We start from the raw sequence: 24,086 nt of genomic DNA, 5'->3' as shown, positions 1-24,086 counted from the left end.
TATATTATATTTTTTACAAACTTCAAATAATAAAAATCCACTTGGGTAGTATAAAGCTGAGTCTGTGGCCTGATAGGCACAATGGGATATATTACCAGGTAAAATAAATCAATGCTGCAATGTAAAATTCAATGTGTATATATATATGTATATATAGATATGTAGCTGAGGATGATGTGCCCTGCTGATTTAAACTTCATTATGCAGGACAAACAAGACTCTAGCTGTTCCAAAACACTTCCATGCCACTGTGGTGCCAAGGCTACAGATTTGAAATTATTGCTTCTAAGGGGATGCCTTAAGATTAGCCTAGTATCTATGCCTCATTGAAATGTTTAATGCCTCACAGCAGGTTAGGTGAAAAACTTTAAAACATCCAGAGAAGTGTGGATGTTTTTCTGAGCCAGGCTAAGAGTGCCTGTAAGTTTCAGGCTTTGACTTAGTAATGCCATGATTTTAGACTTCTTTATGTGAACTTTTGTACTCTAATCCTAGTAATGATCACAGATACATCAAGCACGTTTTTCTTGGGTTTATTACTCAGCCCTCTGCATGGAATCTGCACACATGTAAAATTTCACTGAAGCTTGTTAGGGGGCTTATGATTTTGGCACCTTTCTAATGAATCTGACCTAAAATGATTACTGAAGAGCCCTCGCTATGAGAAGGCAAGGGAGCAGAAGCACATACACAAAGAATCTCTAAAAGGGTTGTGCCACTGCTATTTTCCTACCCTTATTAATCCTCTGGAGGCAGCAGCTGTTTTGTACTAATGCTGTGTTTCTCTGCTTTCCTTGTTCCAGCCAGCCAAGCCAGGGACCTCTTATCAAAGATGCTGGTCATTGATCCAGCCAAGAGGATATCAGTAGATGAAGCCTTACAGCATCCATACATTAATGTCTGGTACGACCCAGCAGAGGTGGAGGCGGTAAGTAGGCAGCACTCCTTCCCTCAGAATGCTAAACACAAATATGATTCAGGGATTCCTGCTGCTTTACAGCAGCACGATAATGAGCATCCTTTTAAGAAACAATCTGGGACTGTGGTGGTCTGGAGATTGATGTGAAATGAGATCTGTAGGGATCTCTCTTTATTAGATTAACTGATAATAGGTGGGAGGAACAAAAGCTCTTCAAGCATATGAAGCCATTTTCTGCTTTCTTCTAGAAAGGATTTTGAACCCTTTCTAGCTCACCTTTCTAGCTATACAACTCAATCTGGCAAAAGATACTATCTTTCTTTCCAAACCTTTCCCTGTGGAAGACAGCAAACATCACTTTTTCTGTTTGTGTTCAAGGGTATATGTAGAGAGGAGGAGAATTAAGCAAAACAATAGTTGGGATTCTGAAAAAAAAAAAAAAATCCTGAAGTAAGGATTCAGAAAAATCTTAGCAAAGCATAAATTCTTCTGTAAAATGAAGCGGGGGCTCATGTGTTTTCCTGGGCTATGGTTCAATGTACAGTATCATGTACACTGTGTGCAAACAGAAATGGATTTTTTCTTGTAATCCTGTCACACTCTAAACACCTCTCTGTATACTTTGGTGAGGCTGGTGTTAACAAGGATAAGTGCAATCTGTCAGCACTTCAGTGACGTGGTATGGTATAAGGGGTATAGGTGTAAGTTCAGAGAGGTGCTCTGTAATACTGTATGAAATGTATGAAAACAGGTTTAGAAATCTTGCTTAGCCACCATAGGAAACTAAGATGTTGTAAAATAAAATCACTGCTGTTTAGTGATATGCTCCAATTCAGTCGTGCTCTTGGAAGTGCAGTAAACTTCAAAAGTAAATGGAATGCTCCAACCCCCATAAAATTTCCAGCACATGGGATTTTTTCAGAGACTTTATAAGCTTTATATGGCTTAGTTTTCCAGTCTCATTTTCAGAGGGAAAATTAAATTGGAAGACTTTCTTTTTGTGATGAACAACTTATTAAAATATAAATATCCAGCTGTTCATGCTGACACAGCCTCAGTGGTTAGCTATGAATCGCTTACTAATTATTTTCTGGAGAAAACTTACCAAAAAAAATACTTGTGGGAGATTGGTGGTTTTCTGTTCTTGCTCAGAAGAGTGTTCTCCAGCAACTACTCCACTGAGATACCTGCCCTGTTACAGTTGCAGAAGCTCCCCATGGGCAATGGGGAAATAATTGTCTCATGTATTTTTGTTAGATCTTGCCAAATTTATAGCAGGGGTGGGAGTTAGTAGGCATCTAAAAACATCCAACAAATTAGCTGTTTGAGAGGTAGATACTTTTGCTCATTCACTTAGTAATCTGACTCTGTGAATTTGTCTATACTGAACAAAACCACAGAAGTTATAATAGGGCTCACCTGAACAAAGAAGTAGTATTTGAAGGACATTTCAAAGCCTAAAAATGGCTATGTGGCTCGTTAATGTTAGATTTGCAGCATGATGGGGCTCTGTGAAGCAGCTCTGCTTTTTCACAGACTGCCCTGCAAATGTGCAGCCAGGGAACCTGACAAGAAAGCAATGGGAAAATTAGAGACAGAGTTGTCCTCGGTGACTTGCATAGTGCTTAACTTCCCACTACTTTTCCTGGTTTCCCCACTGGGATTTAGAAGCTTGCAGTGTGTTGCATCTGCCTATGTTCACTGCACTCTTTTTTCTGGTAACACTTGATAAGCACTTTTACACAGACTGAAGTCCTTCATCATGTAGCTAAAGGTTCAGTAGTGGGATGTTTTGGGGTTTTAAGTTCTCCTCCCATATTGTAACATGTGACAGTGTTCCTCCCACTATCAGTAATCCCGTAAAGTACGGATAACACAGAAATTAGGATACAGAGGTATTAAACAGGATGACATTTTCAGCCAGTATAGTACTGGGGAGGGGGAGTTAGGTAACTTCTGCTGTCTAGTTAGATTCCTCCTTCTCCCCAGTAAATGGCTTCATCAAAAGCAGCCAGGCATCTGTTGTACAGCGTCCATTTCCTTCAGAAGCACAAGAGGACAGCTATCTGAAAGCATTTAATGTGACAGGAATTTTGAAGTGAGCTGTTGCAATGTCATTAAATGTCAGTGTGTGCTGGAGAAGATGATGAAGAGCACTGAAGCCAGCTCAGGGAATAAGCAGAGAATTTGGTGTCAAAGTTTAACCTGGAGGTAGCAATTCTCTGTGTCTGCCCAGATTTACAGCATTATAAATGTGAGGGAAACAGGTAAAACAGTCCTACCCAGTTAAAAAGCAGACTAGTGAGACAGTTACAGTCCCTTTTTATAAGTCTATTATAAGTTTATGGTTTTTCAGAGAGTGTGTGGGGACAATAAAACTATTATGTCTCATTCTAATGGGCAAACACTGTGCACAAATGAGAAGTGGTAGGAATGCAATACCCTTTCCCCCACAGTGTGTCCCAGCGTTAAACTCTTCTGGGTGGCCCTAAATGCCAAGTGTGGTTCCCTGACACGGAGAGGAAGACGAGCTGTTATTAGATGTGGGACTTGCTGCTCACCAACCGCAGGTTACTCAAACTGTGCCGTGGCTCTGCCACAGAACTTCTGCGTGAAACAAACCACAGCCAAGGCCCTCAGCAGCTCTGAAACAGTCGTCACACTCACAGCTAGAAACTGGCCTTGCGCAGCTTTTGAGCTTACCTGTGGATTTGGGACTTCGAGGGAATTCTTATGTCTAACATAGGTAGTTTGCCAGGTTCTTTTAAGCATACACAGCTTGCCACAGTGTCTCTGATAAGAAAGTCACAGTGTTAGGTTCTCCAGAGCATACACCACTGCTCTGAAATTATTTTGAATAGCATTAAAGTTAAGATAATTTCTGTATTCAGCCAAGGACAACTAAAATATCTGTTTTGAAAAAAATACAGATGATGTATGGCTTGGGTTGTGTGGAATTCCCAAGATTTTAGGAACTGTTAAAATCTGTTATCAATCTTCACACCTAATTTAAATGTGGGGAAACAAGAGTTCACATATTATTTACTAATATTACATGGGAAATCTATTGTAAAATCAGAATAGTAACTTGTAGACCTTACTTCTCTGTTTTATTCTTCAGTTCAAGACTCTTCCCTGGAAGCTTTATGCACAGACGATCTCAGATCCACTTTTAAACAAATATTATGTTTATTACTTTCATGTTAGGGTATTTACCTATATAACAGCATTTGGACTATTATATAAATAAATGGCACGCATGATACCTTTTCTCCCTCATATTGCTCTTATTCTATTTTTAGGAAAGAAGAGTTTTCCAGTATCTCTTGCCTCTACATGCAGACTACCCTGTTTATTGTAGATAATCTCAGTATCTCCCTGATGATATATTAGTTTCTCTGTTTTCCTGTCTGAAAATGCCGTGCTTGAGACTGTTTTCAATTAGCTGCTTTTTTTTTTTTTGAAGCTGCTATACATTCTCATCCTTCATTGAGACAATTTATGAAAAAATCCCAAATATGATGTTTAATTTTTCGTATTTATCCTAATGCTTATGCCCGTTCACAGCTCACTGGGTTTTATCCCAAAATGATCAAATTGTGAACAAAATGGATTCCTAGACATGTTCTTTGGCACAGTAAAGTTCTTCCTTTTGTTATTGATATATTTGAAGAAACCCTTCATGTCCTATTGGATTCCCTTTTTGAACCTTTTGAACATATGTGTGACCTCATATTGATTCCTACTTGGGAAAACTTGTTCCATTTCATGGGAACAAATCTAGTAGCAAAATTTGCTGTAGATTATTATATGAAGTTTTCTGTTAACTGGTTTCAAAATTTGTCTTGGACTTTCCTGTACCTGCAGTTACTGTTTGTTATCTGATATATGCCATCCATTAGAAGAGATATTTCTGTGAAACAGAAATATCAGGTGTCAAAAATATTCCTTTTAAGTATTCTCTGTGTTGACAGAATTTGACAGCAGTGATAAATTTTGTGGGGTTTTATTCACTGTTGCACACACAGCTTTCATTCCTGGTCTTAATTTCATAGGATTTATACTTCACTGCAGTATTTCTGCATCTAGGACCATCCACAGGGGGCTGAGTTGTGAATTATCGTTCATTTTTCTGTGCATGCCAATCTATGTGTTACCTTCTATTAATGTGATGCTGTTTCCAGTGTTGCTAATGAAAAGAACTTGGTTTATGGTTCTCAGTCTGAAGTCCAGATCAGAAACCGCTGCTGTATTGTCTTAGCCCCATATAAACTATCTATGACCAGCTGTTAAATACAATTTGTTTAAATTAAATTCAAGGTTCATAGTTTGTCAGAAGAAAAATAACCCAAAAAATCACCTACCTCTTCTTTTACCTGTGAGTGCTAAGCATCCATTTTGATGGAGAACCACTTTGGAGAGCTCTGTGGCCTTGGCAAACACACTTCAAAGAAGGTGTCACCTTCACTACATGACAAAAGCAAGGCTGTCAGGTTGTGCATCTTTTCTGGTGTTCTTTTCTCTTGCTCAGCTCTCTGTATATAGATGTATCGAAAGTCTTCGATGAGTTGCCACATTTTTTAGCACTCAGTTACAGGGCTTGGTTTTCTGCTTAGAGATTGATGATGTGCATCTGCTGTCTCACAAAGGAAAGTGTGCAGCTCTGCTTTCTGCACAGGCACAGATACTTCCTCTAGTCAACAACATCTATCCATTTATAGCTGATTGATTATGGAAGCTGAACACAGCTTCTACAAAAATCTTTGTTAATGTCAGTGAGGAGGAGTGGTTAGAGAAGAAAGAGGCATTTCTTTTCTTCTTTTTCTTTTTTGAACCAAACTTAATCTTTTTCCAGCTTGTTTGTTGTATCTGCAAGCTGTTCAGTCATCTGTGTGTAGCTGAGTAATCTTGACTCCTGCTGCATGGCATCCTTACGGTCCAGCTGTTCAGAAACAGCTCAGTCTACAGTTTCATTGATGCACATTATGTGTGGAGTTTTCCAAAAGCCTCTGCAGAAACTCCAAGGAACAAACGGGCCCAGAGTCATCTCTTCTTCCATATCCATAGCTGAGACCAACCTAGCCCACTGTGGAATCCCTTGGCAATACAGGGTGTAATTCCAAGCACTTTGTAGATAAAGAGATGCCAGACCTCCGGCGACAAGTACGCTGGTGTGCTTGGGCTCGCACTGCAAAAATAAATATATAAATGGTGTCAGTAACACAATTTAGGTTGTAGCAAAACAGCAAGGAATTTTTATATTCACTTGTTATGAGGATCTAAGCTATTTACCAAAATGTTTAACCTCACACCATTAATTTTTGCAGCCTCCCATCCCTCTTTCATCTGCATTATCCTGCTAATTCTATCCTGCCTTGTTGTGCCGCTCCACAACTGCTGCTCCAGACTCTGCAATTTCAGGAACAGATGCAGACTCAGGCCTTGCTCTGCCAAGCTTTCTAAAAACAGCTCATCCCAAGGTCTCCACTGTGCTGGCACTAGCTCTGCAGAGACAGGGACAGAGATGGCAGGATTTGCTCAAGTGTGAGCTTCAGCCCATTCCCTTTGCTTTCTAGCAGTGGCATACAAACCAATCTGTGTTGCTCTGGGAAAGTGAAAATACATCAGCTTCAACACATGTTTTGCTTTTTTCTCTAGTGAAAAGCTTCCCCTCCCTGGATATTAGAATGCTATTTAACAAATCCAGTAGTCTTCTGCTGTTTTTCTGACCACATAAACCTCCCGTCTTTTGTGTATTTTGCTTTTTGGTTTGGTTTTTGATTGGTTTTCATTATTTGTTTGTTTGATTTGCCCTTTTTTTTTTTTTTTTTTTCAGAAAGAGATCCCTGTGGATATTTTCTGTTGGTTTTTTTGGTAATTTTTATTATGTTCAATGAATGTTACATTTAATGCAAGAATATTTTGAAAATCAATTTGTAAAATGGAAAAGCCAAGACCCATTGAAACAACAAGAGGTTTTTTAGTATCTACAAGAAAAAACATAATTCATTCCTTAGCTTCCACATCCAAAAATAGATTCTATTCTTTGTTATTGTTGCCAGTGCAACTGCTTACAAATCAATCTGGTTTGGGGAGAAAATGGCTGCCTTAAACTGTAGCTAGATGCTGCCACCCATAGGATTGATCCACACCCTGCCTTGATTTCATGCTAGTTGAACTCTACACTTTTTCTGAGACCTACAGAATCGCAAAATCAAGTAGGTTGGAAAAGATCTTGGAGATCATCAGGTCCAGCCTATGACCTAACACCTCCGTATCAGCTAAACCATGGCATTGAGTGCCACATCCAGTCTTTTTTTAAACACCTAAACAAAGTAAACCATGTAACTCTCAGTTGGCATGTGCAGTATGAAGGATTTATAAGAAAGTCTATAAACACTGCAGCTACATCCACATGGAAAGTTAATAATTACGAACTCAGTCATTTTAAGATGTTTGATTTAGTCAGTTTTAGCTTTGCACTAAGACTGACATCAGGTGCCCAGGAGGACATGGGAATGGCAGCTGCTCTGATTGCTCCATTGCTGTCACAATACTTGTGTATTATCTTTAAAAACCTCCCTTCCTCCCTCTAATTTTAGCAATTGGTTTAAAAAAAACCCCACAAAACAAACAAGTTAGCAGAAAAGGGGTGGTCAGCCTGGAGGGGATTACAATGTTCTTGATAATGGTGTATTAAGCTTTATGGTTCTCATTAGGATTAATGAGAATGGTGGGAAAATAACTTCTTGAAATAGTTTTGCTATTCTCAGCTCATTTCTGTGCCTTGAATCAGTGAAAAGATGAGGGCTCAGGGAATTTTGGTGGGAAAGCTTCACTTCTCCAAGTGTGAAGTGCTGGCCTGGCCTCTCAGCAGAGCTCCATTCAACTATGCTCTGCACAGGCTTTAGAGGTTACAGATCCTGCCTCTATGAAGAGCAGGGATATAGTCCTGTCACTGTCCTGCTGAATGTTTGTTACCCTTGGCTCTCTCATGCCTGCCAAGAGCTGTGTTTATAGCTGTTGGTTCTGCTAACTCACAAGTAAAAGCCTGCAGTGCAAACACTGGTAGAGCAGTAGAATGCTGTGCAGGTGCAGCTTCTGGCACCCTGCAGTGTGCAAGGGACACTTTGGTTGCTCTCCATTATTTGACTCCATAGGAAAACAAGAGCTTGGTAATGAGTAGGATTATTCTGGGCTCTGTCCCTGGAAAATGCCTTTGCTTCCAGAATGTGTTAATCCAGGCAATGATTACTGCTGATTTTCTTGTTGCCTATTAGCCAATTACCCCAGCTTAAGATGCAGCTGAAATAAATTAGAAGAGAAATAAGCAAAAGATTCTGTGGTTGTGTGAATTGAGAACAGGTATGTGCCTCTGACCACTTGTTCCTTTTGATTCTGCAATTTGTGTTTGGGAAGTAGTGAAGGAATCTATCCTCTTATTTCTGTCTGGGAAAAATACAAGTTTTTCTATGGAAGGTATAAAAAGAGTATTTATACTTGGTAGAAGGAATTTTACCCCCACCTATGCTTTTTGTAGGCCTCTCCCCGAAGCTTTTAGAAAGGAAAGTACTTTCAGGCTATTCTTGTCCAACTTATTTGCCTGTTTCCTTTGCACCTGGCAGAGAAGAGGTGGTTCTCTCACTGTGATTCAGCTGCAGCTCAGACAAATGCCTCCCCTGCTGCTCCTGCAAATTCCTAGCCCCCTAATTTCCTTGACTTGGCCGGCTTTTTCTGCTTTTCCCAGTAGGAAATGCATGCTCCACAGCTGGCTGAGTGGCTAAGCAGGAGCCCAGCAGGCTCAACTGGAGGAGTGGAGCTTACTTATCACACCCCACTGGTCAGTGGTGAGGATCACCTGTACTCTTGTAGCATCCACCTCTCTGACAATACCGTCAGCAGGAACACAGAATCCCCAAAGAGGTTGCACTGATCTTGGTGGCATCAAGATCTGCTGGAAAGGACTGAGAAGCGTTGTTATGATGAATAAGAGAACAGCTGCAATGGTCTGGGACTCAGACTCTTACAGGGTTATGTCTTACTTTGCTGATATAACAAAACCTCTGGTACCCCTGCTGAGCCCTCACACTCACTTTAACTCATGGCATGTGTTTTTCCCCAGCACCTTCTCAGGTATGAGACTTGGCAACCTATGACTTCACCTAATTCCCTTATATTTAGCCCTGATACAGATGTCACTCTGAGGAAGCTTCCCTTCTTTCCAGTGGACTTGTCCAGTTCGGCTATCAAGTCATTTTCCTGATCCATATCATGTCACTGAGCTATTACTTTTTCAGTTGTATTTGTAGCATGCAAATGGCTTAATGGAATGATGGAGTTAGAGTTCTGAGAGAAAATTTCTAAATTCTTAGTGATTCAAGAAAACAGCTTGGCACATGTGCATTTAATAGGAGGATGTTTTGAAAGGGACATGTCCGCAAGTTGAAAGTCAGAGGAAATACATATGAGCTAGAAAAGTGTTATGGATCTTGTTTCCATCTTCATTAGATAGTCTTACCTCAGATGCTGGAGCTCCTTGGTAGAAGGAAGGAAGGGGGAGTCTTCTGCCTTTCCTGGCTGCTGTATTTGACAGCCAACAGCAGGAGAGGCAATGAACACATGGCTTAGTTGCCCAATGACAGCAGGTGTTCAGGCTCCGGAAACTCTAGGTGCCTTTGTTTCAGTAAATTCCAGGATCTGCCAGTTCTGTGACATTCCCATCAACTAAAAGAAACACAATTTAGAAAACAAAACAAAAAAAAAACCCCAACAACAACAAAAAACAACAACAACAACAACAAAACCACCAAGAAATCTTTCTGTCCAAAGTTACTTAAACATACTGGAAAATCCGGGAATTTGGAATATGGATTAGAAACTGTGGCAGGGAGACTTACTTAAAAATAAGAGTTATTTTGGGAAGTCTGTATAGCAGCAAATCTAACGAGCAACTTAAAAATTAATATGTTAATATTACTACTAATTAATCAAGACTGGTATTTGCTTGGTATTCTGACATTACTTCTCTGCTGGTGCAAATGATTTGTGTGTGGAGTTTCTGGGCTCAGTACAATGACATTGTACATGCACAATGACATTGTTGACCTGGGTTTTATTTCAACTGCAGCTATGCCTCCTGTTTAAGAAAGGAAAACAGAGAAGAATGTTTATTTCTTCTACAAAAAGAGTTGACTTCTGGAAGTGTTAATTCCTTTAATATTCAAATGTGCTTCATTTGTTTTTGCAGGTACAGGATCGACTGTAAAGAGGGAGAAGAGAAATTATCTATTAATTAATTACTCCTAATTATTTACAATATAAGAGAAAATGGGCTAAAGAGCTTTGTTTCTTTCCTGCAGCCTCCTCCTCAGATATACGATAAACAGCTGGATGAAAGGGAACATACAATCGAGGAATGGAAAGGTAATTGCAGTTTAGAATCACATGGGAAGGGGCATTTTAGTGGCAAAATAGCAAAAACATAGCAAAAATATAGAAAATGTTCTGAGGGCTATCATTATCTACATAGGTTTGTGTTAACACAGGAGGTGTGGATTCCAGTGCTTCACGGCAATCTGAGGATATCATCTGGAGAACAGAATTCTGTTCAGCAGGGCAATGCATCAGAATTTTAGCCACAGTAAAAGCAGCTCTATTACTGTGCTGCTTCTCCTCTAGATAGTGCAGCACTAAACAATTCTTGTGCTCTGGTTGAATCCCATTTGTCTCAATTCAGCTCCAAAAGGAGATGAGAGGAGGGGAATGGAAGAGGGAAGTCTTAGGCAGGTAGAGCTGGGGCAGGGCTGCAGCACTGTGTGGTAGTTGCTTTGTTCCTGATCACAGGCACTGGCCGCTGTCAGTAACTGTCACAATTCTCTCTTCCAGAACTCATCTACAAAGAAGTAATGAATTCTGAAGAAAAGACTAAAAATGGCGTAGTAAAAGGACAGCCTTCTCCTTCAGGTACTCAGCCCCATTGAATAACTTTGATGTGTGTTCTGTACTGGCAAAGAGAGAATAGAGATTGCTGAAGCACTTAAGCTACACTTGCAGTTATGTAGACCAATTAAGAAGTTTTTATGAAACCCAGTGCTTCTGATGGGTTGACCTTTAATAATTGCACTCCAGTGTCATGGTAATACTTAAGAAATGGTCTTCTTGCTATTTGAGAGATAGTTGTCCTGGTATTGTCTGTGATTACAGATTATATTCCTGTGAGTGCAGAGGTTTCTCTCACACTAACATTTTCATACTGCTTATGGGTGGATAACTGAACCAATACTTTGCTAGTTGAAATAAGCAAAATTGGTGATGTTAACACATATTAATCTGTTGGACACACAACGCTGCACACCTGCCCCCCAACCCAGCCCCATGTAGGTGTCTGGTACTAATCTGGTAGTCTATCGTCTCAGAAGTCCAAGCACATTAGAACAGCTGGCTGACAAGGTTTGATGACACTTCAGTGAGAAGGGTCTCAACCACTGACTCTTAAAGTCCTGTCACCAAAAAAATCACAAATAACTTTTGCTGAGGAAAATTCACATCAGCAGTCTTTTCACAGGAATGCAAACTGTGACTGCTGACATATAGAAATACTTGTGAAGGTACACTTTCACTGGAAGACTTGAAGTGCCCAGATTTTGAGTACAGTCTTCCAGCAGTATTTATGGGTAAAACTGCCTTTCCTCAAACTATAATCATTTAACTCAGTGTTCTCTGTATATTTTCAGAGATATTTTTTTTTTTTTTTTTTTTGTGTTCTTATTTCTTGCTGCTGAGCTAAGGTAATGTACAAGAATGCATCACTAGTAACTGACAGGACAAGGGGAAACACAGCAGCAATGGAGGAAGGTAATAAAGTGCTGGGCGGTGATATTGGAGCATGAGCCCTGCACCTGGATTTTGACATGGATGAAGTAATACTTTGGAAACAGTTCACTGTGTTCTTGCCAAGTAGCAGACAAAGTAAAGAGCTTGCAGATTTAATTTACCAAACTACAGTGCCACCACTGAAAAGAAATCTGGGGCCCTAAAAATTATCTGATAAATCCTCATTCCTAAATTTTTCTCCCTTGCAGAATGGTGTTTGCAGGCTGATTTATGATCAAGAAACACTGTAGTTGCTTGTTTCACGAATTAAGTGCCATGGGATTTCTTTATGTATTTCATATTCTGGCTTTGCTATGTGGAAGTTTTTTATTGTTTATGTAAAACATTTTCAAACATACAGAATTGTCATTTTTTTACCCGTATTTCTTCTGCTGTTTCCCTTTGACTGTTTTTTGAATGTAAGGCACCAACAAGTTCAGCAGTTATTTAAAAACTGCTCTCAGATGAGGCTGTTTCATGGAACAGTAGATTTCCTGTTTTCCTTCACTTTGTATGCCTGATTTAAATCTTCAGCTGAATGAAATACTGGAAGAAAGAGGTAAAACACCAGTTCTGAGCATAAGGAAAATGAGAGAGACTCTACACACACATGACTCATTGGCTGGTGTTCTTGGCAAGAATTCAGAAAGCTGAGATTTAGTGCTCTATCAATAATCATAGCAAGCTGGAGATTAGTTTCCACGATTACTTGATCAGAGTTTTGGGGGAGACTGCTGAAGCTGACAGCACAAGGGATAATAATTGCCCATTGACAGAGCCACTTAGAGTGCCAGTGTCTTGCTGACTTCGGCAAGGGAAGACATGCAGGCAATCAGTGTGATTGATAAAGCAAGCTTCGTTTATTGGTAATACAAAGGCACTTACATAGTGTGAGTATACATGCTTGTCAGTTCTTGATTGGTTTAAACTTATGAAAGCGCATTCTTGTTTCTACATAATTGCGTTAGATAAAAGACTACATTGGCAAGCTTCTACTATTTATGTTTTAACTTGAGAAATCAAAGTTCTTCCTCCCCTCTCATGGTCAGTACATCTTATCAGCACAGCACTGTACCTCCTTAAAACTCCCTTTTGGTTCTCAGGCTTGTTTCTCATGCAGGCATTTTCTCATGCAGGCATTTTCTCATGCAGGCATTTGCTTGTACAGCTCTTTTATTGATCTGTACCCTACAGCTCTATCAATGATCCATGTCCCTGATCCTCTAACCATTCTTCAACACCAGTGTATCAGGGTGTCAATCTCTTGTTGCGTGAAGAATTGGTTAGTACAACATATATGCTTGGAAACTCAAGTACCTGCCCCTCATGCTTATGTCCAATGAACAAAATCAACAGTGTCAAAAATCATTCCAAGCAGAGGCTACTTCTACCTGTCCAAAACAGATGTTTCTGTTATTATCAAACAGCAGTATTTTCAAAAAACGTTTAATACAAGGCTGTAGATTATTTAGAACTAAACTTACATTCTGCCCATACTATCTAACCTTCTCTCACACTATCCTCTAGCCTTCAATACCCAGCTGCAGTTTCATACATAACATTTTCAACTGTCTTGTCCTTTCTGGGTATGGAATATAGTAAATAGCACAGATCCTAGTGCAGCTTATTTTTAGTGCTCCCTTTCTGGGTGAAAATGGATCTTTTATTCTTATTTTCCTGGCTTTTACTTGCTGTCTGATTTGGAGAGTTTTGGTGCCATCACCCAGGAACTAATGGACACCTTTACTAGCCCTCTTCTGTCACATGCAGACTCTAAATTAAGCAGCTGATGGATTTGACAAGCACTGTGACACTTGATACCAAGAGTTGCTATTTACACAATTTGTGAGAAGCTGAGCAGTTCCCCAAGAGACACACTGGGCTTTTTTTGGAAACAGCAAAAGCTGCAGTTCTCCTTTCAGTTTTTTTACTCCCAAATCTGCATCACTTCACAGCTGAAGTCTCAGAGGCACTTCCATTGGTGCTATTTAATGGCACTTCCCAGGACCCCTCTGAGGAAGGAGTCCCTTCTTTACAGCACACGAGCTGATGTGTGCCTTAAAAGAGAAGCTGTCAAGTCAATGGCAGAGCCAGGAACAGATCCCAGGGGCTGTTTCTCACCTGCTCTAACCTTTAGCACTTTCCTCAATCTTGCAGCCAGTGAGAAGCTTCCTGCCAAACAGCAACTTCATAAATGGGGCTCTTTTTCTCTTTTGAGTGCACCTCTGTCATATTTGCATTGTCTCACCTGGCACACATCCATCCAGGAGCAAGCTACTGTAGCACCAGGCAGGTGCTGAGCACAGCAAATGGAGCATTCCTTACTGAGTAGGACAGATCTGTTTGGGCTTCTGAGTGTTACTGCCCAAGTGCTGCTTTTTGCTGCTGAACTCTCTAATTCTGTCATTAAGGTTTAGTGTAGTTTCACTTATTTTTGTGGATACTCTGTGAGTCTGGGTGCTTTGGGGCTGCAACAGCAACTATCACATCTGTGTGTTGTGTCATGTGGAATTGTGCTGAAATCTAGGAATAGCCATAAAAATGCACTTTCCAGAAACTTATGGGCTGCACTGATACTTGCTGAGAAGAGCATAGCAGGGTTTATTGAATTCAGTGGTGCTGAATCAGACAGAGTGTAACAAAATCTTCACCTGTACAATTTCTGCAGCTACTTCTTCAGCTATTTTGCCTAGCTGAGTGCACATTCATCAAAGAAAGCTGCACAGCAAGAGATTGATCAAAAGTTGATTGAACCTACTGGAATTCTTTCCATTTGATTCCTAGGACAGTATCCATGACTTAATGGCAGGCTTCTGCCCAGCATGGTAAACATTTAGAAAGGTAATATATTTTTTAGTCATTAAAATAAATGAATTCAGTTGTATTTTGACTACACATGGATGAATGCACTTGTCTTGACTGATTAATATTTTCATAAAATGCCACATGATTAAATAACATGTAAACATGAAGTAACAGTACTGTACTGGATGATGAGGTACATGTAAATAACCCTTTGAAAAACATGTTTTCTGGCAGAGAGAATGGATGATTGCTGTCTGCAGTCACCAGTCAGACTTTGTTAAGATTGCTCAGTCTTTTTGCAGCACTTACAAAATTAACTATTTTATTTTCCAAATGTACCAGGACAGTAAATTAATTTAAGGTTGGTTCTGATGCCATAGTGTACTACTAGAACAGCAGAAAGCAGTTCCCATCTGGAGCTCTGAATGTGAGCGTATTTGTCTCTGTTTTGTGCATATTTACAGCGGATGTGTATAAAGGGAAGAAAAAGTTGAGGAATATAGAATAGTGGTTGGAGGTATGGTATGGTGGGTTGTTTTCTCAAAGTAAAGTTTTTATTGCAAACTGGAAGGTGACAGAAATCCTTTCCTTTTGCCCATAGCATCATGTATTTTGCCTAGGCAGTAGAGATAGCTATTAATCTCTGTATTAGGAATATATGAGTTTTGTAGTTTTACTAGATAATAGATGTTCATTTCTAGCCATTTGGTGGAAATCAAAGTCTGTAAAAGTTGGCTGTTAAAACATTTCAGACAGAAGAATGAAATGGCATCTATCTGCAGAACAAAGACCTGTGTCACCTGACTAGCTGTAATTTCCAGCTATGCAAAATCATACAAAATTACACATTTTATTGTCATGTATTTAATGGAAATTAATGTATTCCTCTCAAACTGAAGTCAGTGATAATTTTGGTGTAAAGAGCACAAAAAAATGCCTGAAAGTTCAGTGGAAAAAAAATACCAATCAAACAGGTTTTTGCTACTCTGAGAATTTTGGTTTGAGCTGCGGTTAATGGGCAGTAACAGCTGAGCAGTCATAGGTGCATGATAAATACATTATGGCTCTGTATTCGTCATTCAGTTGTCTGAATTTATTGGACAGATAATTTCTGATAATATTCACGGATGTGATAAACGTTCAGTTGCATTAAGGATAATCTCAGGAAGGTTCATTCTTCATTTCATAAAGTCAAAGTGATTTTTTGCATAATATCTGGTACCATCGTAATTTCAGAGAGGCAAGGTAAACTTGGATGTACAAAAATACAGTTGCAGCTGAAATCCTGGGCTTAGTCCCCTAGTCCTTAGCTAAGAGAAAGAAACCACTCTGCATTGCCACTGGGTGATTTGATCCCACCCACTATTAGACTGCCAATAAGAAAACTGGAATTTTATTAAAAGAAAATGTAGGAATAGGTTGAGTCTGGTTTTGTTTTGATCACACATTGTATGATCCTATCATACCTCTGACTGTTGGGTGTTTTGGAGCTCCAAGAAGGCTAGAATGAAGCGGGGTGACAAAGACTGTATGAGCTATAACTTTTCAAAGCAGACTGTTGAGGGAGAGAAGATATTTAAGATATTTAATACTACTGAATGCCTAAAGTTTGTATGGCCCACTTTCTGCCACTGTGTAAAATGGTCTGTGTACCACAAGGTAAGAACCCTTTGCTTTCTAACGCGCGACACATTCTGGGGTTTCGGGTTTAATCACGTTGGTGTTCGTTTTCGTAGCACAGGTGCAGCAGTGAACAGCAGTGAGAGCCTCCCTCCATCCTCATCTGTCAACGACATCTCATCCATGTCCACGGATCAAACCCTGGCGTCTGACACGGACAGCAGCCTGGAAGCTTCTGCGGGACCCCTCGGTTGTTGCAGGTGACTAGCCGCCTGCCTGCGAAACCCAGCGTTCTTCAGAGGATGATGGAACCTAGGAGGAAAAATTATGGGAGCTAAGAGATGAAAAGAAAGAGAAATAAAATACAAAGATTTAAGTCAAACAAACAAACAAACAAATCTTTTCAGCCTGCTTCTCCTACAGAGTTATGTAATGCAGCTAAGCTCAAGTGTATATTTAACTTATAGTTGCTCTGCTTTGGTCTTCTTCCAGTGATGCTTACTGGGGGGGAAGAGAAAAAAAGGAACTGAAGAAATCCTTTTTTTTACCCCCCTCCCCACAAGATGTAAAATGAATGGCTGCAAAACCAGCAACCTGCAACTGTCTTTTCCACAGTGGCATGACAAGGTGTGCAGTGGCCACGCTCCACCATACGAGTGTGTGTCTGCCTTCACTCTCTGCTCTGCCGCCTGCCCGGTGAGGCAGACAGGGATCTCCACGCATTCTTCCTCATACACAAACAGCACATACACGCACATGCCAACAGCATCCTGGCAGTGCATGCAGCTGTGTGCCTGCACATCTGCATAGGCACTTAGTGTGCACTCCACAACTATAAATGGCCCAATCCAGGCGAACTGCTTATCTACATATGGGGTATTACAGTACATATTCTGTATGTTTCCTCATTGATGAGGTTGCATATACTGTATGAGGACTTGTGGAAGTGTAAATAACCACACAGAACTGTGGCTCCCTCAGACACTTGAAGATGTAGCACCAAATTTCTGCTGAGAGTTGTATATATATTTTGAAATAACAACCAGTTTTATTGAAAGAAGAAGCCGCAGAGCTTCATAGAAAAATGTTAGTTTGTGAATGTTAAGACTTGTTGTTCTGATTTTTAGAGCAGATATGCCAAGCTGAGACTGGGTTAGAAGGAAGCACAGGTATCTTTGCAAGCTACAGGGAACAAGAATGAAGGGTTTTTATGCACGTCTGAGCCCAGAAAGGTATCAGTAAGCAACTTTTTCTGTCAATGTAAAGTGAGTTATCATCTTAGGTCATAGTTAGGCTCGCTATTTTGAATTATATGTATGTTTGTAAATTAGAGGGTATGACAGGGTTGGGGAATGAGCAGATTATGATCAAAAGGACATGCACCAACTTGTTTTTATTTTATGTCTAGATCTTTATTAAGTTAGATAGAGAAAGGATATTTGCAGCCTACTCCCTCTCAGTGTGTGTTTGCAGCTTAGAGGTTGTTTTCCCTTTTCATCATTCCCTTGCAGGCACTTCTGCTACTCAGAGAAAAGGCCTTCTCTGGGTGCTTTGGCTGTTCATTTCCTCATGACAAATCATTGGACTCCCCAGGAAGTTTTAGCATCTGTGTTACATGGAAAAGAACCACAGAGTGCATATAGTTTTCCTATATTCTAAGTAACAGCCAAAGTTACCAATCAGCTCGTGCGCTGGGCTGGAAGGGTCGTGGCCAGGGGTCTTGGGCAGTTTGGACAAGTTCTGAAGAACCCAACAGTGACTGAATATCAAATTGAATTTGCCAGGTAATAAAACAGAGGATTTCCCATGGTAAGTAACAGCAAGTGTTTTTACTAGAGAATGACAAAACTCCACACAGAATGTCAGAACAACTGAGTATTTTTCCAGCCAAAACAGCAATTGGCATTTTCCACTGCAAGGTTATTGTTATCTGAGTTGGAAATTAACTAAAATCCGAGTCATCTGTCCTTTTACCAAAGTGTGCCATGTAAACTGAAATGAGCTAAATCCTACTCTAATGCTTTTCCAAATGTCAGAGAGAGAAACTGTTTAGAGTATGTTAGTGGATATTTTAAATTCACTAATTCTTTTGTATTTAAAACTCTACCAAAATAGGGCTGTTCCATTGGGTGGTTTACAAGCCTGCCATTCTGTGGTAGGAAAAAAAATTGAGTATCAAGTCAGATTTTGTTCAAGGGGAAGAAAGGGAAGAAAAAAACTTCTCTCCAGGCTGGGGAGGAGGGGAGATAAAAATTAAGAGGATATAAAATAAAATCAGACTTGGTAAGTCTGAGCTGTATCAGAATTGCTGTAGCAAGTGGGACTTTTTCCCTGGTTATATTTTTGGTAGATTTTTATCAATTTTTTTTTTTTTGAGAATAAAATTAGGTTGTTAATGTTCTAAAAACTCAGAGCAGTAATTTTAAAAGCAATAATTTACAACTGCTAAATATATTTAGCAATATTCTCTCTTAAGCCATGAAACATCATGTCATTATTGAGTGATGTAAGTCTCACTCCAAAGCCAATGATCATAATAGTATTGAAAGGTTAACAGCAAAGCTCTGTAGGTATGTAGGCAATAACACCAAGGGTGACTTCTTAGCAATAATTAAATATATCACCTCCAGATTTAATTCACTATAGATACATATTAATAATATTCAGGTAACTAGTATCTACATTCCTTAGTGTGCACCATCTGGGTGTGTTATTTAAACAAAACTGAGCTAAGTCTCATCGAGGCAAAGCTGTGTGTAAGAGAAACTGCAAAAATATCACCAGTGTAGACTGTAGAACCTTGGAGTAATCCCAGTTCATTACCAGTGATATTATGGAGATGTGGTAGAGGCAATAGCAGAGAAGCCATTTATAGTAGATGGAGACTTGTAGACCTCCCATGTTTCATCTCTTGAAGCCAAAAACCATACTCTTAGTCCCATGGTATAATTCAGTCTTGTTTGGGTTCATGAGTGCTGGGTGGAGAAGCAGTCACCACAGAAGGTGTCCTTTGATCGGCGCTGAACGGACTCACAACACAGGAGTTGCACAGCTTTATTTCCTGACTCTGCTAAGCACCAGTGCTTGTTCAAACATCTCATGGAGGCTGTAGGATGCTTACAAAACTTTAACTAGCGTGTGCTTATGTCCTTTGCTCAGCAGTGATCGACATCAGCATGTGCTTAAGTGCCTTGCTGAAATGGGGCCTAAAAGAATTACTGCATCTCTTTTTGTCCTCAAATTAGTCTCCTTCATGAGAAGCTCTGTCTGGGGGAGGAGACTTGGAGCTGTCCACATTGGACACTAGAAAAACAAGCCATCAATGAAGAAAAGCATTAGTTCTTTACAATTCTGGTCCTTGCATGTCCAAAACAAAGTAGCAACCATCAAGCAGGAATAGCATCCTTTGTTTTGCTTTGTAGCAGGAATTCAGTGCTGTCAGATGATACCTTACAACAACACATCTACTCTTGAATACAGGATCAAAGTGATGATGTTCTGAGGCTGTCTTAAGGGAAACCACTTTTTTTTCCTGATTCTAGAAGTTTTGATACCACCTTCTTCAAGTCTGTTCCGCTTTATTCCAAAATTTTGTTCAGCTTGATAGATGCTTTCCTTAATTTTGCCATTGATCTTTTAAACCTACTTCTGCTTAACATGTTACTAAATATAGTACTTTGGTGACAATTTTCACTTAATTCTCTGAGGTTTGCAGTTGTAAGCATTATTGCCACCACTGCAGAAGTGAAGGAAATTGGGAAGCCAAAGATCTATGACAGATGTTCCAGAGGTATTTAGGCACTAAAGGGGCAATCAGAGAGCCTGTGCCAGAAGTGGCATAGCTTACATCATCCTGAATGGCAGCTGGACATCTTGGCATTTCTGAAAATATGCTTAAGAGCCTCTTGGTATCATAAGTGCCTCAATACCCAAGGAAATTCTGTCACAAGTGGCTCACCTAAGTCATAGGCATCAGCAGGGTGAGGAGAATGGCAGGAGTATTAACTCTCAGTGACTGCTCAGAGCACTAGCTGCATTGAGATGGTAGAGAGGAAAGTTGCTGCAAAACATCCCTGCTTCTTTTTCAGATGGAGAACTAGTCAGAACAGCTCTTAAAAGACCCTTCCTCCATTTTCTTTCTCACTGCTGAGTTTAAATGAGGATGAGGTATTGATTTACTACAAGTTGATGGAAGGTTATGTATGTTTTCAGTCAAAAATTTTTGGTAATTTTTGCAAACAGTCTTCAGATACTGGCTTGGTAGCTGGAATAGTATCTTATGAGTTTGGACTATATTCCATTACAATATATCTTCAGAGAGTTCAGATATTTGAGTTGGTCACAGTGATTTATGTGAATTGTATTATGGTTGATATTCCCCCCTCCCATCTAGAATTCCATGGCACAAATAGATCCATGAATCATAGCAAGCTTGCATTACATAAAACAGACTTAAATTGGAATGCAAATACAGTAGTGTCTCAAAAAAACAAAAACAAAAACAAACCAAAACCAAAGCTACAGAAAGCCTGATCAGGTTTTCTAAGCCCTAATGCACTGATGGTTTTCTCTGGAAATCACCAGTTCCTGCACAGCATTGGCCTCCGTAGGTTACACAAGACAGATGATCATGTCACTATGTGACTCTTCCAAATTTATAAGCAATTTGGTTCATATATATTGCTTTATCTTCATATATATTGCTTTACCTTCTAAGCCTGGGATAACAATACTGAAGAAATCAGACCTGTTGCAGTGCCTTTTGGGCATTTCCCAAAGTAGTGCTACTTAACTGTGTCAGATTGTATTCTAAGTTTGTCAGTAAGCACCAGTGATTTTTTTTTTACCAACTCATTTTCTCATGAAAAACATGCTAATAGTAACTTTCAGAACTGCCTGAGAGAGTCACTTTCAGGAAATCCCCCAAATTTTTTACTAAAAAAGTGTTTTGAATATGCTGAAATTATTATAAAATGGAATTGGAGTATTTTAATTCAAAATAATTTCTAGTAACCGATGCTAGCTTATATATATTGCAAGCTTCACAGTATTTGAAAGGATCAAAAACTATTTTAGTTTCAGATCTATTTATTTCTATTCATTTAGATCTATTTATATTTCTTCCTTCATGCTTATTGAGAGTTTAAAAATTTTTGTTCATTCAAACATGCAAAAACAACCAAACAAGGCATTTTGCAACAAACTCTGTGCTTCCAGGGAGAGCAATATGAGAGAAAACCTGCAGGGAACAATTAGTTTTCTTTCAAAAGTCTGATCTAGTGGTTCAATTTAAGTTTAGGCTTTTCTTTTTCTTTGCTTCTGTATGGGTGTGCAGGAAAGAGAGGGTGTACATTGGATTTTTAGAATATCTGTTCCACTCATGCTTGATCCAGGTTCTCAGTGTGGATAAAGAGAGGAACTGTGACATAACCACACATCTTCAAGAATCTGATGGCTGTGCTTATTTGAACTTCCACCACTTTACAAAGAACACAGTTAACTAATTGCAAGCTCAAGGTGATTTTTTTCACACACCAACACACACACACACACAAAAGAAAATCATTGTGCAGTAGGTTTGAATATTATATGGATACGTAATGTCTTAATTAGTAAGATGCTTGGGGGATGCAGGGGAATGGTGAATGTGTCATCTTCACCAATGAGCTGGAAAACAGACCTGTCCAGTGGAATTTAGTGGAAACTGCTTAGTGTATTAGGAACTTGCCAGTGTGGCCTGAGTTTTTTTCATTTTTGTTGTTGGTTTGGGTTTATTTAATCAACTATTGATTGCAAGAAGTGAAAGGTTTAACTTAATGCATGTTCAGGCTCATTGACATGTGGCAAGTTTGAGTTTTAAAGAGAGTTTGATTCGACAAAAGAATGTTGAAAAACTTCAACTGAGGCTAATGGTGCCTTTTCACTTGAGAGGGAAAAGCTGAAAAGCACATATTGAAGGAAGACACAGTCAATTTGGGAAATAAAAGTATCCTTACCATGCTTATCATTTCAGACAGGTCTCTTTTGCTAATTTTCACTGAACAGGGCCATTCTTGTCTTCTGGAAAGCAAGATATTTATAATGTAAATAGTTGTATGGATTTATTTTTTTCCTTCCTCTGTAACTAATATGTAATAATCCAACATGCTATTTCTGTTAAAATCTTTTACAATAAGGCCGCTGTTTGCCTAAATGTGGTTGACCTCTGACCTTCTCCTGAATCAGTCACATGCTGATAAAGGAGGGTGCTGGAAGTTTCAGTGTACATATAGAATCATGTATATTTAGTAAATTGGGTAAGTGGGACTTATGGCCAGTATACATTAAGCCACAACAGTAACAAAGCTCCAGATCTTAACTAGCAAAAACAACTGTTCACCTTGCCATGTCCATCCTGTAATAAGATCTAAGTTGCACCTGCCTGTAGTTCTGCATGATCAGACTTCAAAGTATAACTAACAAGATCTGTAATGTATCAGTGTTGATAAACGTAGATGTAAACAAAAAGAAACCAAAAAAAAAAAGAGAAAAAAAAAGAAAAAAAAAAGAAAAACTAAATAACTTGACCAACAAAAGAAAATCAACAACAGCAACAGCTCAGTATCAAGACTGGAAGATGAGACATGTCTGATTTTGTTGCGCAGTTATAACTGAAAAGAACAACCGGTGTCAGTCAGCATAAATGGACTACAGTACAGCATTTGTTAAGGAACCGACATTATTTCCATACTGTTTTGTTCTTACCCTGTTTACTTTGAGTATCTGTTGTTCCCTATGTGTGGCACAGGGGAGAACAGGGCCTCGGTGATCAGTGTTTTATGGGTCAATGTCGCATTAATGATTTCCGATTTCTGTTTGTTTAGCAATTACTGACTAAGATGGGACTCTCATGTTCTCCCATGTGTCAAAAGGAATCCTGTCAGAGCTTCCTCATGAGGATACTCTTCTCACTGCTGTCTTGACTCCTGTCAGTTGAATGACTTTGCAGTGTTCCCAGGAAAGAGCACAATGCAGCAGAGGCAGCAACCCAGGGCTCCACTGCAGGCGCGTTGTGCGTTGTACTTTCACAGGGGCCCAAAGTCACTCAGGGACAGGACTCAATTGAAATATGGTATGTACTCTATGCATGACGCCTATATTACACCTTTATGACCTTATAGTGGTAAAACTGTTGATCTTCACAGATGTGGATTTGGACCATCTTTTTTTTTGGAGGAAAACTGTCCTTATCCTAAAACCACTCGCTCCTATCCAGAGCAGCTAAATGGAAGTTAAAGAGGTGCAAGGGCCTTCTCGGGACCGTGCCCATGGGTGAATTTCATGCTGTTTGAATGTGATCTTGCCAAAAAGCCTGTATGTCTAGCAGGGGAGACTGTGACTGTCCTATAAGGAGTGTTTGTGTTGTTTACTTTAAAACAAGCTTTGCTAATTAAAGTAGTGTATTCCGGAGTCTATTTGAATGGCATGAAGGGTATCAATGAAGAAGGTGGAAAGTATGCTGCTTACAGCTCTCCTGGCTTCTTGTTTCTTTTCCTTCAGCCCTCTCTAGGGGACACAGATAAAGCTGTAAACACATGGATGTTGCCAGGATTACTGAATTCAGTGCTGCTTTGGGTGGGCTTCATTTACGAAGCATTTACAGCACTACAGAAACGTAAGGGTATCTTAAGACACGTAAGACTCAGACATTTTGTCTTTGAGTAGCTTTGTAGTCTATTCCTCTGGCTGACTGCCTAAAAGTATTGGAGGGGGTGGGGGAGATGTCGTTCCAACACGACTGGACAGAATTAAGAATATCTGCCAAGTAAAACCTAGTCCCTCTGCCATCTTTTCCCCCCCTCAAAAAATGTAAACCAAAATCAAGCCAACA

General features: G+C 39.6%; 1 protein-coding gene across 8 annotated transcripts in view; it reads left to right on the top strand.

Moving 5' to 3' along the window:
- Nucleotides 1-23,723, top strand: part of MAPK10 (mitogen-activated protein kinase 10) — a 148,502-nt gene extending 124,779 nt beyond the window's left edge. For 7 of the 8 annotated variants that reach the window (XM_010411966.4, XM_010411965.4, XM_019293382.3 and 4 more), the window contains 4 exons: nt 804-928; nt 10,279-10,342; nt 10,805-10,882; nt 16,338-23,723. In XM_010411966.4, the coding sequence (XP_010410268.1) occupies nt 804-928; nt 10,279-10,342; nt 10,805-10,882; nt 16,338-16,480 (410 nt within the window). In that variant the 3' untranslated portion in view covers nt 16,481-23,723. Of the gene's footprint in view, nt 1-803; nt 929-10,278; nt 10,343-10,804; nt 10,883-16,332 lie in introns of all 8 variants that reach the window. The other variant, XM_010411964.3, reaches the window with a different exon arrangement.
- Nucleotides 23,724-24,086: the final 363 nt, after the last annotated feature.

The sequence above is a fragment of the Corvus cornix genome, chromosome 4, assembly GCF_000738735.6.
Source record: "Corvus cornix cornix isolate S_Up_H32 chromosome 4, ASM73873v5, whole genome shotgun sequence".
Classification (NCBI taxonomy): Eukaryota; Metazoa; Chordata; class Aves; order Passeriformes; family Corvidae; genus Corvus; species Corvus cornix.
Note: the sequence above shows the minus strand (reverse complement) of the source record. Positions and strands in the feature narration are given on the sequence as shown.